Source organism: Saccopteryx bilineata, chromosome 7 (assembly GCF_036850765.1).
Source record: "Saccopteryx bilineata isolate mSacBil1 chromosome 7, mSacBil1_pri_phased_curated, whole genome shotgun sequence".
Classification (NCBI taxonomy): Eukaryota; Metazoa; Chordata; class Mammalia; order Chiroptera; family Emballonuridae; genus Saccopteryx; species Saccopteryx bilineata.
In genome coordinates, this window is record NC_089496.1 from 73988077 (window position 1) to 74000967 (window position 12891).

Consider the following 12891-nt stretch of genomic DNA (forward strand, 5'->3'; position numbering starts at 1 on the left):
ATCCTCAGTGCCCAGGGCCAACTTGCCCCATCTGAGCCATGGCTACAGAAGGGGAAGAGAAGACAGAAAGAGAAGAGAGAGAGAAGGGAGGGAGACAGAGAGAGAGAGAGAGAGAAGCGAGAGGGGAAAGGGTGGAGAAGCAGATGGTCGCTTCTCCTGTGTGCCCTGACAGTGAATTGAACCTGGGACTTTCACATGCCAAACCAATGCTCTACCACTGAACCAACCAGCCAGGGTCTTAATTTCAAGATAAAGCATTTGCTTGCTGGTTCTTACCTCTGGGATGACAATAAAAGCACCTGTCATAACCGTGAGCACAATATTAATTCCAAACAGCCACCTCAAGAAGATGAAATAGGAGGCAACCCCAGATCCAAAATGACCTAGAGGAAGATGAGACAAACAGCACAGCTCCTACAAAGCCCCTGCTATGCAGGAAGTTCTCCCTAAAGCAACACTGCAGTTTTTCTTATTAAAAGTGCCAGAGTTGCACCAAATTAAGGTGTTTCCCCCAAATGGTCATTTATATGGATCAAGACGCTCATGAATAAATACCAGTCATTTATGGAGAGAAAAAAAATCCCTAACAAAATAATTTCCATAATGACATATTCATCTAAAATACTTTGACCAAATTTACAACATTTTATATAGTTCAGAAGAATCAGCATCTTTTGAGACTGTCACGTATCTTTTTTTTATTTTGTATAGTTTTGCGAATTTCAAGGATTTTTCTAAGGACTCATTTTTCTTAGCTTCAACGGAAATAATTTTCCTGATGTTGACATTAGGGGAAACTGGATGAAGGGTTATGGGAATTCTTTTTATGGTTTTTCTGTACATCTAAACTTATTTTCAAATAGTTTGTTTATTTATTTATTTTAGCAAGAGAGAGAGAGGGAGACAGGCAGGGACAGACAGGAAGGGAGATGAGAAACATCAACTCATAGTTGAGGCATTTAGTTATTCATTGATTACTTTCTCATATGTGCCTTGACCAGGGGATTCCAGCCCAGCCAGTGACCACTTGCTCAAGCCAGCAACCTCGGGCTTCAAGGCAGTGACCCCGGGATTGAAGCCAGCGACCATGGGGTCATGTCTATGATCCCACGCTCAAGCTGGATGACCGTGCACTCAAACCAGCGACCTCAGGGGTTTCGGACCTGGGTCCTCAACATCCTGGGTCAATGCTCTTCTCTATTGTACTACCACCGGTCAGGCTTCAAATAGTGTATTTAAAAACAAATTTTTACTTAGAAGGGAGCATAGAAGGAGTAAAATGAGGGTGTGAATGATACTTTGATGAATTTCTGGAGCAGGCAGACTTGTATCATACTTTAAAAAAATAACCTCTCTTGAATTTTTTCAAGTCTAGTTTATGCTTGTCATGGTAACTAGGAAGACGCAAAACATCACAAAGGAAAAACAATCACCACCATCACTCAATTAAAATCACCACTAGAATTACTCTTTAGAGTAACTGGCATCTCTCAAAGCATGCATCTTGTGTTTTCAATATGGTACAAGTGTATGTTTTACATATAAAAATGTTCTTCTATAAAATGAACTTTATTGTTCAATTAAATGAATTTTCCTGTTTATGTAACATACTCCCCATTATGCAACATGTAGGAAGTTTCTAACCTTCCACTAGGTGGCGTCATTGCAGGGTAAATAACTACAGTAAGTTGCTCTGTCTACACTCAAGTCTTCTAGACACAGAGCCTGGGGAACAGGGTCAGGAACCGTGACAGGCTGAGGACGGGGCTCTCGGAAGAAAGGGGCAAAGGGCCGGGGAGGAGGGGAGGGCACCGAGTGAGGACTGGTCTCAGCGGGAGCCTGGCTTAGCCTGACCCACAGGGGCAAGCTGGTCCCCCATGGACAGAGGGTCCTCTCAGTCAGTTATGGTCTCCTACGGGGCAGGGGGACCAGGGGACATGGGCCCACCATGTGGAACAATGTAGGCCAAGGGCAGTCTTCCAGAGAAGGAGGCAAAGAGGCTACGAATAAGCAAACTTTTGTACTTTTGTTTTGCAGTTGCCCGTGTTAGTTCTTACCCAATCTCTCTGGTCTAATGAATGAACTAACAGAGGACAGCGGAGTCACAGTGGAATGGGGACTGTGTCATCCGGGGGTGGGGGGGAGAGACACTGCTTCCCACTCCACTGTCCTATGTCCAGCCCAGGCCGCCGTGGGTACCTGAGCCCAGGCCACGCAGGGTGAGCGCCAGCCCCCCACCCCCACCCCCACCCCCGCCAGTCCTGCTCTACCAAGGGGCAAACTCACTCTCGATTTTCTTGATCCTCATCTCCCACGGCACGAAGAGCACCACGAAGTTGCAGGCCAGCCGAGCCAGCTTCCGCCAGAGCTGGAAGGAGTGGAGTGGAGGGACTGGGGCGCTCTGCATTCATTAGGACAGCGATGATTACGGGTTCCCGGTTCCGGATGGTGGAGGGGCTCCCAGACACACACACCTGATGCCCTGAATCAGGGCTTCACGTGTAAGATGCAATCGCTAAAAGTTCAAGTGTGTGTGGTTTTTCTCAAAGGAGGACGGAGCGGACTGTGTGCCCTGCTCCCGACACAACCTTGGCAGGCTGTTCATTTTAACACACAGACCATCTGGGCTTGTGTTGGAAGCAAATGACATCATTGCAGAAGCAATGGCTGCAAATGCAATTACAGCGCCCTGAACGCAGGCAGCACCTGGTTCTGACACCGACGACACGTGGGGGGAGCGCCGTCCCGGACGTGTCTGCCCAGGCCGGGGTGGCGGCCGCAGGGAAACCTGAACGTTAGCAGAGCCTGGAACTGTCCCTCCGCTGCTCATGATTCAAAACCCACGTGGAGTGCGGCCGCCCCACGGCGACGGCGCAGGGCTTCTCTGCACCAGAAACACCCCCCTCCGTCACCGCTGGGCAGTCATCTTTGGCCTCTCCCGTTCTGCCGGCCACACCCACGCGGGCTGCTTTAGTGTCCCTGCTGTCTCCTGCCACCCAGAGAGAGGACCGGCGTCTCCTGACCTCCCACCCCCACGCGCCCAGAGCCCCTGGGAGGGTCGGGTAGGGAGGCGCTGGCGTCTGGGGACCACTGCAGAACCCGGAGTGCGAGAAGCGTTCGGGTAGGAGGTCGGAGACCGGGGTTCGAGCCCCGCCGTCACCCATCTTACGCTGCACCCCGGGGAAAAGTTACTTTTTTTCTTTCGGAGATGATGTCCTCATCTGACAAGATAAAAGGTTCAATCCATGGTACTCAGTGTGCTCTTTAAATTTAAAACTGTGTGAGGGTTTCAATCCACGGCACAGAATGAAGCAGCAAGGCTCTTGTAGGCGGAGATGCGAACCCCCCCTCCCCCCCCCCGTGTCTGGGACGTTTGAGGACCCAGGGGCCACGCTCAGCTTAAAGAGCAACGGAGGGCCCTGGCCGGTTGGCTCAGTGGTAGAGCGTCGGCCTGGCGTACAGAAGTCCCGGGTTCGATTCCCGGCCAGGGCACACAGGAGAAGCGCCCATCTGCTTCTCCACCCCTCCCCCCTCCTTCCTCTCTGTCTCTCTCTTCCCCTCCCGCAGCCAAGACTCCACTGGAGCAAAGATGGCCCGGGCGCTGGGGATGGCTCCTTGGCCTCTGCCCCAGGAGCTAGAGTGGCTCTGGTCGCGGCAGAGCGACGCCCCAGAGGGGCAGAGCATCGCCCCCTGGTGGGCAGAGCGTCGCCCCCTGGTGGGCAGAGCGTCGCCCCCTGGTGGGCGTGCCGGGTGGATCCCGGTGGGGCGCATGCGGGAGTCTGTCTCTCCCCGTTTCCAGCTTCAGAAAAATACAAAAAAAAAAAAAAGCAACGGAGGACTAATGGAGTGGCCCTGACGCCCACACCGGTAGGGGAACCTCCAGCAACTGCGCCGAAGGAGCTTCTAGAGGCAAACGGGATGGAAAAGCACAATTTGTTGATGACCAGGATTCGGGAAGGCGTGGGAGCAAACACCACGCTTCTCCACGGCAAAGGCATTGCAAACGGTAAGAGAAAAAACGCACGGCAACGTGGAAAAATCCTTGTTGAGGTGGGAGGTGAAAACAGAAGCCAAAACATCTTATAATTACTCTGATGTGAAAATTAAATAGTCAATGACTGAAACGTGAGATTTTTAAAAAAGACACTCTACTGAGACGTAGGGGTCCCAGAAGAAGATGTGATTTTTTTTTAGTTTTCTAAACAGTTATGAAAATTATTATAATGTCTTTATAGACAGATTAATTTCCATATATACTGAAGTTTAGCTCTAAGTAAACTGAATGGGAAAAATTAGGAACAAAAACCTTAGCACTGTATTATAAAACGGGCAATTAGCATAGGCCTGTGCCTTTCTCATTATAAGAAATCTGGTGAGGAAAACCTGTCTGTGTGGGTGGGGTGAAGTCAGGAAAGATGTGAAGTCATTCTCTCAGCAGAAGAGACCTATTTCTGATGACTAGGGTCACACAACTGGGAAGTGACAGTATCTAGGACTACAACCCAGGTGTGAGGAAGTGCAGACCTCCCCGCCCAGCAGACCCGCTCTGCATCCGCTCACGACTGACGGCTCACACAGGTGCAATGGCAGGTGCCACCTGCTGAGACCACAGGAGGGGGACGCCCACACGGGACTCCTTACCTCTGCACCTGCGGCTTGGTAGCCTCGGGTCCTGGTCAGCCTCCCTTCAAACCTCAGCACGATCTCCTTCGCTCGTCTGAGAGAGGAAAGACAGGACAGTGAGCGCAACTTCATCATGCGAGTCACCCCCCCCCCCCAAGATGTGAACGTCCCACAGGATCAGGGGCCCCCAACTTAGGACCACATGCTGGGGAGGTAGAGTCAGCAAATCTCTCAGCTCCTGGCTTTTGGTAACTGGAAAATACCCTTAGAAAGTATTTTCTGAGAGATGAGACTTTTGGTTGCCAAAGGGGGAAGGTGGAATCGGAGGAAGGCGGGAAAAGGCTTTCCGTTATAAGGTGAGGAAGCACTTATATCAGGGGTCCCCAAACTACGGCCTGCAGGCCACATCAGGCCCCCTGAGGCCATTTATCTGGCCCGCGCCACACTTCCGGAAGGGGCACCTCTTTCATTGGTGGTCAGTGAGAGGAGCATAGTTCCCATTGAAATACTGGTCAGTTGGTTGATTTAAATTTACTTGTTCTTTATTTTAAATATTGTATTTGTTCCCGTTTTGTTTTTTTACTTTAAAATAAGATATGTGCAGTGTGCATAGGGATGTGTTCATAGTTTCTTTTATAGTCTGGCCCTCCAACGGTCTGAGGGACAGTGAACTGGCCCCCTGTGTAAAAAGTTTGGGGACCCCTGACTTATATGATATATAAGATGAGCTGTTGGGTGCAGCGTGAGGACAGTGGCCCGCACGTGGCCGGCGCACAGGGAGGTTGGGGGGGGGCGAGGGTCCTCATCACAAGGAAAAACTTTTGTTGTGGTGGTTGTATCAGCACAAGATGATGGATGTTAACTGAACCTGTTGTAGTCATTTCACAATCCTGTAAATCAGACCATCCTGCTGCACATCTTAAACTTATACAGTGATATACGTCAATTAGTTCTCAATAAAACTGGGAAAACAGATTTTCTTTACTGTTTAAATGGATTAATTCATACAAATGATGAATATCCAGATCAGTTACAATGGAATTTCTTTTATGTGTGTGTGTGTGTGTGTGTGTGTGTGTGTGTGTATATATATATATATATATATGGTCTACCGGAAAGTTCTGTTTCTATCACAACAAGTTTTTTTTTGTTTGTTTGTTTGTTTGTTTTTTTACAGAGGCAGAGATAGACAGGGACAGACAGACAGGAACGGAGAGAGATGAGAAGCATCAATCATCAGTTTCTCATTGTGCGTTGCGACTTCTTAGTTGTTCATTGATTGCTCTCTCACATGTGCCTTGACCGTGGGCCTTCAGCAGACCGAGTAACCCCCTGCTGGGGCCAGCGACCTTGGGTCCAAGCTGGTGAGCTCTTTGCTCAAGCCAGATGAGCCCGCGCTCAAGCCTGTGACCTCAGGGTCTCGAACCTGGGTCCTTCCGCATCCCAGTCCGACGCTCTATCCACTGCGCCACCATCTGGTCAGGCTCACAAGTTTTGACACTTAAGCACATGTTTATTTGGCACACGTGGGCCTCTCTATTTTTATCACTTAATGTATACATACTGACGTAGCAAATTAAAACAAAGTTGATTCACGTTAGTCTTATGTGTGAAGTGATAGTGTACCCATGGCTACTGATAAAGTTCATTTACGCCACTGTAATTTTTACGAATTTCAACAAGGAAGAAATGCTACAGAAGCATGTCTGTCGCATCCACCATATTCCCCGGACTTAGCACCCTCCGACTATCACTTATTTTTGTCCTTACAAAATTTTTTGAAGGGCAAAAAATTCAAAAATGAAGAAGATATCAAACAAGCACTGGTTCAATTTTTCACATCATAAGATAAAACATTTTTCAAAAATGGGATATACAAATTGCCCTCACACTGGCAAGAAATCATTAATAATAATGGCAATTATACTATTTAATAAAGTTTATTGACAGTAACAAAAATTTGTATTTTGTTTTATTCCAAAAACGGACAGAACTTTCCGGTAGACCTATATATGTATGTGTGTATATATATATATATATATACACACACACACACACACACACACACACACTTAAATTGCATTTACTTGGGCTACATTGGTGAAAACCATCTAGGTTGCAAGTGTACAATTCTATAACACATCACCTGTATATTTACTGTGAGTTCACCACCCAACATCTAGTCCCCTTCCATCACCATTTATTGCCCCTTACCCCCCTCTACCTCCTCCACCTCCCCTTTCCTTCTGGTGATCACCATACTACAATGGAGTTTATTTTTATTTTTTTATTGATTTTAGAGAGACAGAGGAAAGGAGAGGGAAATAGGCAGAGAGGGAGAGAGAGAAGCATCAGCTCCTTGTTCCACTTAGTTGTTCCACTTAGTTGTGTCCTCACTGATAGCTTCTCGCACCTGCCCTGACTGGGGCTTGAACCTGTGACCTCAGCGCCCTGGGACACTTTATCCATTGAGCAACCTAGCCAGGGCCCCGACAGAATTTCTTAAAGCCCTTCCCTGATTCCGGCTGGTGTAGGGACTCAGCAGTTTGGAGACCCTGGTAGCGGACACTAGTTCTCGGCTGCTCCCCTTGATCTGGGCCCCCAGCCTCCCACACTCAGTTCTTGGGAGGGGAAGGCTGAGCTTCAGAGAACCCACTTCAACAAAAGGGCGGTGTCTGCTTAATGTGAGCAAGAGCATTGTGTGTAGACAGCCACAGAGCACCCAACTTAGTGCAAGCAAACCACTGCCATGCTAACTGACCCTTCAGTGGGCTGACCTGACATCTCGACGAAAAATGGTTAATCCTTAAAAACGGACTGAAGTCACACCTAAATGAACAACAGGGGTAGAAAACAAATGTCCATGCCGTGGGACAGACTGACGTCAAGGACTCTTAGAGACGAAAGTCACTGTCAAGGGGACTCATCCAACACTACACTGAGGAGACTCTCGTCACCCGAGGCTGACCACTTGGGTGACCACGTCAGTGTCCATGGCCTCTGTCCTCCTGAGTCACTCCATGTGTTAGTCCCACCAGCCAGCTGGCCAGGTCGTTCTTGCTTGTCGGTCCCAGGCAGCCTCTGAGAAACGCCCACCAGTTCTGGGTTCTTCCCCGAGAGACAGGAACTAGCCTGTCATAAACAGTGTGGTCCCTTCAAAGCACTGCCTAACCGGGCACAGGGACTTCGACCTGTCTGCCCATGCTGCAGCCAGCCCACCTTCACAGCCCGGATAATCTGGCTTCCTTCTGATCAGAACCAGATGTGCAGGTGAGGGGAAGGCTGACGGCCTACCCTACACTGCATCTAAAAGAGTGAGGCCTTCACAATAAAACAGTAATTCACGTCTCTCCTGTGAACATTTTCTGCACACGTGCTTGGATCAAGCATAATGGCCTACAGGAGGCGCATGAAACAGAGTTGTTGCCTCAGAGAGCCCACCAGCTAAGGGGGAAAGGGCCCTAAAGTGACAATAGCCTCAGGTGTGTGGCAGGTGCTGTGACCAAGGGGTGACATGGGGATGGAGGGAGCAGTGAAAACGGACCTAAACGAGGCGAGCCATAGAACAGTGCTGATTCCAACGGCACTGACCCCATTTCCCCACAAGGGCATAGAAAAATGTGCTCTGTCCCCAGACAGGTGGCTGTGGTCAAGTCTGAGAGCCAGGGCTTGAGCTCCCTGCTCTTCTCTGTGTCGGCAACGCCCCTCCCGCATTCCCCAAGTAGTCAGGGCTCAGTGTTCTGCGTCCCGTCTGCAGGGCGCGGGGAAGAGCCTCAGCCAGTGTCACCTGTGACTCTGGCCCCAGCAGCTCCTCAAGGTGACAGCAGAGACATGTGGGACAAGAGATGACAAATGCAGGTGCTCAGAGGGCAAGCTGCCCTCCAGAGCTTACCAGCTGGCTGGCACCGTGGAGTGGGCCACTTAGCGCCTGGCTGAGCGTGGCAGGCTTCATCGCGGAAGGCCTGACTGTTCTTCTGTTGTTAAGTGCCTGGACAGAGAACTGACTTGCTCTAATCGGCCTGCAGACCAAAAATGCTTAAAATCCTAGGGTTCAGATACTCATGAATCATCAGCATTTCTGTATGATTTTAAAAATTCTAATTGGACACATTTTTTTTTTTTAAATAAAGTGCTTGGGCCCTGACTGGTTAGCTCAGTGGATGGGTCATCGGTTTGGCAAGTGGACATCCTGGGTTTGATCCCCAGTCAGGGGACACAGGAGAAGCAACCATCTGCATCTCTTCCCCTCCTTCTCACTTCTCTCTCTCTTTCCCTCTCACAGCCAGTGTCTCAGTTGGCCTAAGCATTGGCCTCAGGCACTGAGGATAGCTTGGTTGATTCAAGCATTGGTCCCACACAGGGTTGCCAGGTGGATCTCGGTTGGGTGCATACAAGAGTCTGTCTCTCTATATCCCCTCCTGAGGAAAGAAAGAGAAAGAAAGGAAGGAAGGAAGGAAGGAAGGAAGGAAGGAAGGAAGGAAGGAAGGAAGGAAGGAAGGAAGGGAGGGAGGAAAAAAAAGAAAGAAAGACAGAAAGAAGGAAGGAAGGAAGGAAGGAAGGAAGGAAGGAAGGAAGGAAAGAGGGAGGGAGGGGGGGAGGGAGGGAGGGAGGGAGGAAGGAAGGAAGGAAGGAAAGAAAGAGGGAGAGAGGGAGGGAGGGAGGGAGGGAGGGAGGGAGGAAGGAAGGAAGGAAGGAAGGAAGGAAGGAAGGGAGGAAAGAAGGAAGGAAAGAAAGAGGGAGAGAGGGAGGGAGGGAGGGAGGGAGGGAGGGAGGGAGGGAGGGAGGGAGGAAGGAAGGAAGGAAGGAAGAAAGGAAGGAAGGAAGGGAGGAAGGAAGGAAGGAAGGAAAGAAAGAGGGAGAGAGGGAGGAAGGGAGGGAGGGAGGGAGGGAGGGAGGGAGGGAGGGAGGGAGGGAGGGAAGGAAGGAAGGAAGGAAGGAAGGAAGGAAGGAAGGAAGGAAGGAAGGAAGGAAGGATGGATAAAGTGCTCCAGTGTCGATATCTTGGTAGAGTTCTGGAACACTGGAGCCGGGCTCGAAGCCCAGACTTGAACCTCAGTTCCAGCACTCAGAGGCCATGTGTCCTGAGGGGAACCATGGGATGTCTCTGTCTGTCTTCTCATCTGAAAAGCGCCCCTTTACTCCGAGAGAGAGAAGAGAGAGAGCTGATCGCAGACATGGAGGGTGACTGGAAGCTTCTGAGAGTGCAGATGACGGACAGGACCTCAGTAGCCACATGTTGTGCCATCTGAAGGCCGGATTCCCCACCACCACCACCCCTCAGACTGGAAGGACAGCGCCAGGCGTGGGGATCTCACAGGGTGTGATTTCAGGGGAAGAAACACCAGCCTCAGGACAGACGGGGGAGAGAGCACTGTCTGTCTGGCATCTAGACGGGCAGTCAACAGTAAGTTAGGGCCAGGTTCTAATCCAGACACAGCATGTGCCCGGGTCTCGGGGACTGCCGCAGCTCAGGTCAGCAGGGCCGCTAACTCACCTAACTTCCCTCGCTGTGACCTCAGGCGTCTGGATCGCTGGTCACTAGTCACTCGCAGGGAATGACTACGACATCCCAGACGCAATGCTGAGCACTGAGGTGTTCATCTCATTTAATCCTTGAACTAACTGTGCTGGTGCATCTCCCACCTGAGCACGCGAAGGAATCAGACAGAGTGCACCTCACAGACGCGGGGCTGCGGCCACCCCCCCTGACTCAGGAGGTCTGAGGGCCGCAGGGATTTCTGAGCCTCCGGAAGCACCCTGGCTGCTAACAGCAGACATTTGGGGAACTCTGCCGCAGGGGGTGGGGACTGCTCTTCCCCGTCGCGCCAACTTTAAGGACAAAGGAGCTGGTATTCAGATAAACTAAGAAAACTAGCCAACATCACATAGCCAGTGATCAGAGGTGGTACTTACCGTTTTGGGCAATCTGCCTTCTAGTCTCAGCCCTCTGCTATTATTATGTGAGCAACCCCCACAGGCTCCGAGCAGTACAGACATCTGGCTTCCCATGGAGATTTTTCCACCAGAGGGAAATTTTTACCAAACACGTACAATTAACATTAATTTTCATTTGGATTATACATCCGTCTCTAGTAAGTTTGCTTATTTTGTCCATCTCTACACAGTGCTAAAATCTAGTGTTTGAAAAGGAGACAGGAAACCAAAAGCTTCCCTCCAACATGCACGGGTAGCCCAGACAGACAAAAAGGAGGCAAGGGCCCTGAGGCCGGGCCCAGACCAGCAGGACCCTCCCAGCCAGCGAGGGCGCCTGGCCCCGCACACGGCCTTCCCCGGGCTCCAGGGCCAGGGCAGCTGCTGCCACCAGGGACAGCGGCCGCGCCCCTCACCTCAGTGCCTGCAGCTTCTGTCCCATGCTCCAGGGTCTGCAGCGAATGTTTGCCATGAGATCTTTCTGGAACTGTATGTTCTGGAAGATCTGCTCTGGGTCACTGCTGTCCCCAGTTTCGTCGGCATTAAAGCTGCCATCCAGGCTGCTGGAGGGACCAGGGCGGGGGTGTGGGGTAGGGGTGGAGGGAGAGATGATTAGTAGAAAGACTTCCAGCAGAGACCTCGCCCTCACTGCCCCAGGTCCTCTGAGCTGAGGGACTGGACGGGTGTGTGCAGAGTGGAGGGCTCGGGGAAGGAGAGAGAGAACTCGGTGGTTTAGCTGTCCACGGGGACACTTTTCACTGGATTCCACCACTTCGTTGGGACAGCAAAAGTGAATGGTTTCTCAGGATGAAAGATATTTTCAGAACACGTCATATAAAGAAACAAGAGGGGGCTGATAACGACTCCTCAAAACAGCACCTTTGGTGGCAAATGATGTCTTTTCCAGGCACATTGAGAGAGCCAGCTAATCGTAGAGATAGAGACAGGACTCTTGCTGCTCCCTCACTCTGGATGTGAAATAAACAGAAACCGAATTGTCCCCCAGGGACCTCTATCCGCATTCCTACTTGAATTCATTTGAAATCTGACAGAACAGAGGCAGACCCGGCAGCACTGTCTATGAACAAGAAACAAGCTAAGCCAATTCACCTAGACAAGTGTATCAGGGAAATAGTTACTCTCTAGAAACAAGCTAAGCCAATTCACCTAGACAAGTGTATCAGGGAAATAGTTACTCTCTAGGAGAATAATTTTTCAACATGTAGCAACATGTATTCCCAATTACAATTAATATACTAATCTCAATGCAACTTGGCAGGAGGACACAGGAGTGTTCTGTGATGGCTACTTGATCAACGACACATGTAAAGAAAAAAAAGAGAAAAAAATTGCTTTTTCTAATTTAGATTGTTTCACTTATTCAAAGAAGAATTTTGTCCAATTCCTCTAAATTCATGGAGGATCTAACATACCTTTAGAAATATATAACAAATTTGAACAGACTCCCCCACTTTTAACCAGTTGGAAGCCTTTCCCAGCAGATGCTGCCTGATTTATTAAGACAGAGTGCTGTCTCCTCTCTGTCGACACTGTGATTGAGTTAACAGAAACAGATCAAGTGTGTCTGTGGGTCTGGCCGGCGATAAAGCCAGGTTGGTTCCACACTTTCGGACGCGGATCCCCTGGTCAGGAAGGAGGTAGAGCCATTTCCCTCTGTGCACTTGCTGATATTGCCACCCCAAGTGTGCAGAACCTGGTGAAGGGGGTTTCCGAGTCCACCCTGAAGGAGCACAGAGCAGGACACAACTTGGTCCTCTGGTCAGAGGCAAGCAAGGCTCCCCTTCCCCACACACCTGCCTTGGTGGCCCAGCAGAGGGCCAGGACGGGCTCACCTGAGCAACAGGGACTCCTGGTAGAGCTGGCTGGCATTCCTCCGGATGCTTCTGTAGTGCTGGGATGCCTCTGAGAGCTTCATGGGAGCTGCCAGTTCCCAGTGATGACTAGGGGCGGGCGGGGCGCTAGGGAAGCAGGCAGGGTCTGCTCCGATGGAGGGAGCCGCAGGCTGCTCTGTCCCTGCTCTCGGAAGCAGGGCTGTGTCTGCAGCTGTGCTGAGCAGAGGAGAAGTCAGAGGCCAGTCATGAATATGAATGTCAATCATGAATATGTCAATTATGAATATGAACGTTGCGGTGGTGGCAGCAGGGATTGGCGGGACTCTGAACAGCCAAGGCGGAAGGCTTGGCCCAAGTAATCACATTTGTGACCGCTTGTGCCCAGGCAGGGCTCTGAGGTTCGCAAAACACTCTACGTCGGTTACCGTGCCTGGTGTTCACAAAACATGTAAGGAGAAGACAAAGCACTGCTTATCTTTTCCCT

General features: G+C 50.4%; 1 protein-coding gene across 1 annotated transcript in view; it reads right to left on the minus strand.

Annotated features, from left to right (window-relative positions):
• Positions 1-12490, minus strand: part of TMC3 (transmembrane channel like 3) — a 36797-nt gene extending 24307 nt beyond the window's left edge. The window contains exons 1-5 of the mRNA XM_066240384.1: positions 12408-12490; positions 10971-11117; positions 4642-4717; positions 2287-2368; positions 277-383 (exon numbers count right to left, since the gene is read on the minus strand). Coding sequence (XP_066096481.1) covers positions 277-383; positions 2287-2368; positions 4642-4717; positions 10971-11117; positions 12408-12490 — 495 coding nt within the window. The remainder of the gene's footprint in view (positions 1-276; positions 384-2286; positions 2369-4641; positions 4718-10970; positions 11118-12407) is intronic.
• Between the last annotated feature and the right edge of the window lie 401 nt (positions 12491-12891).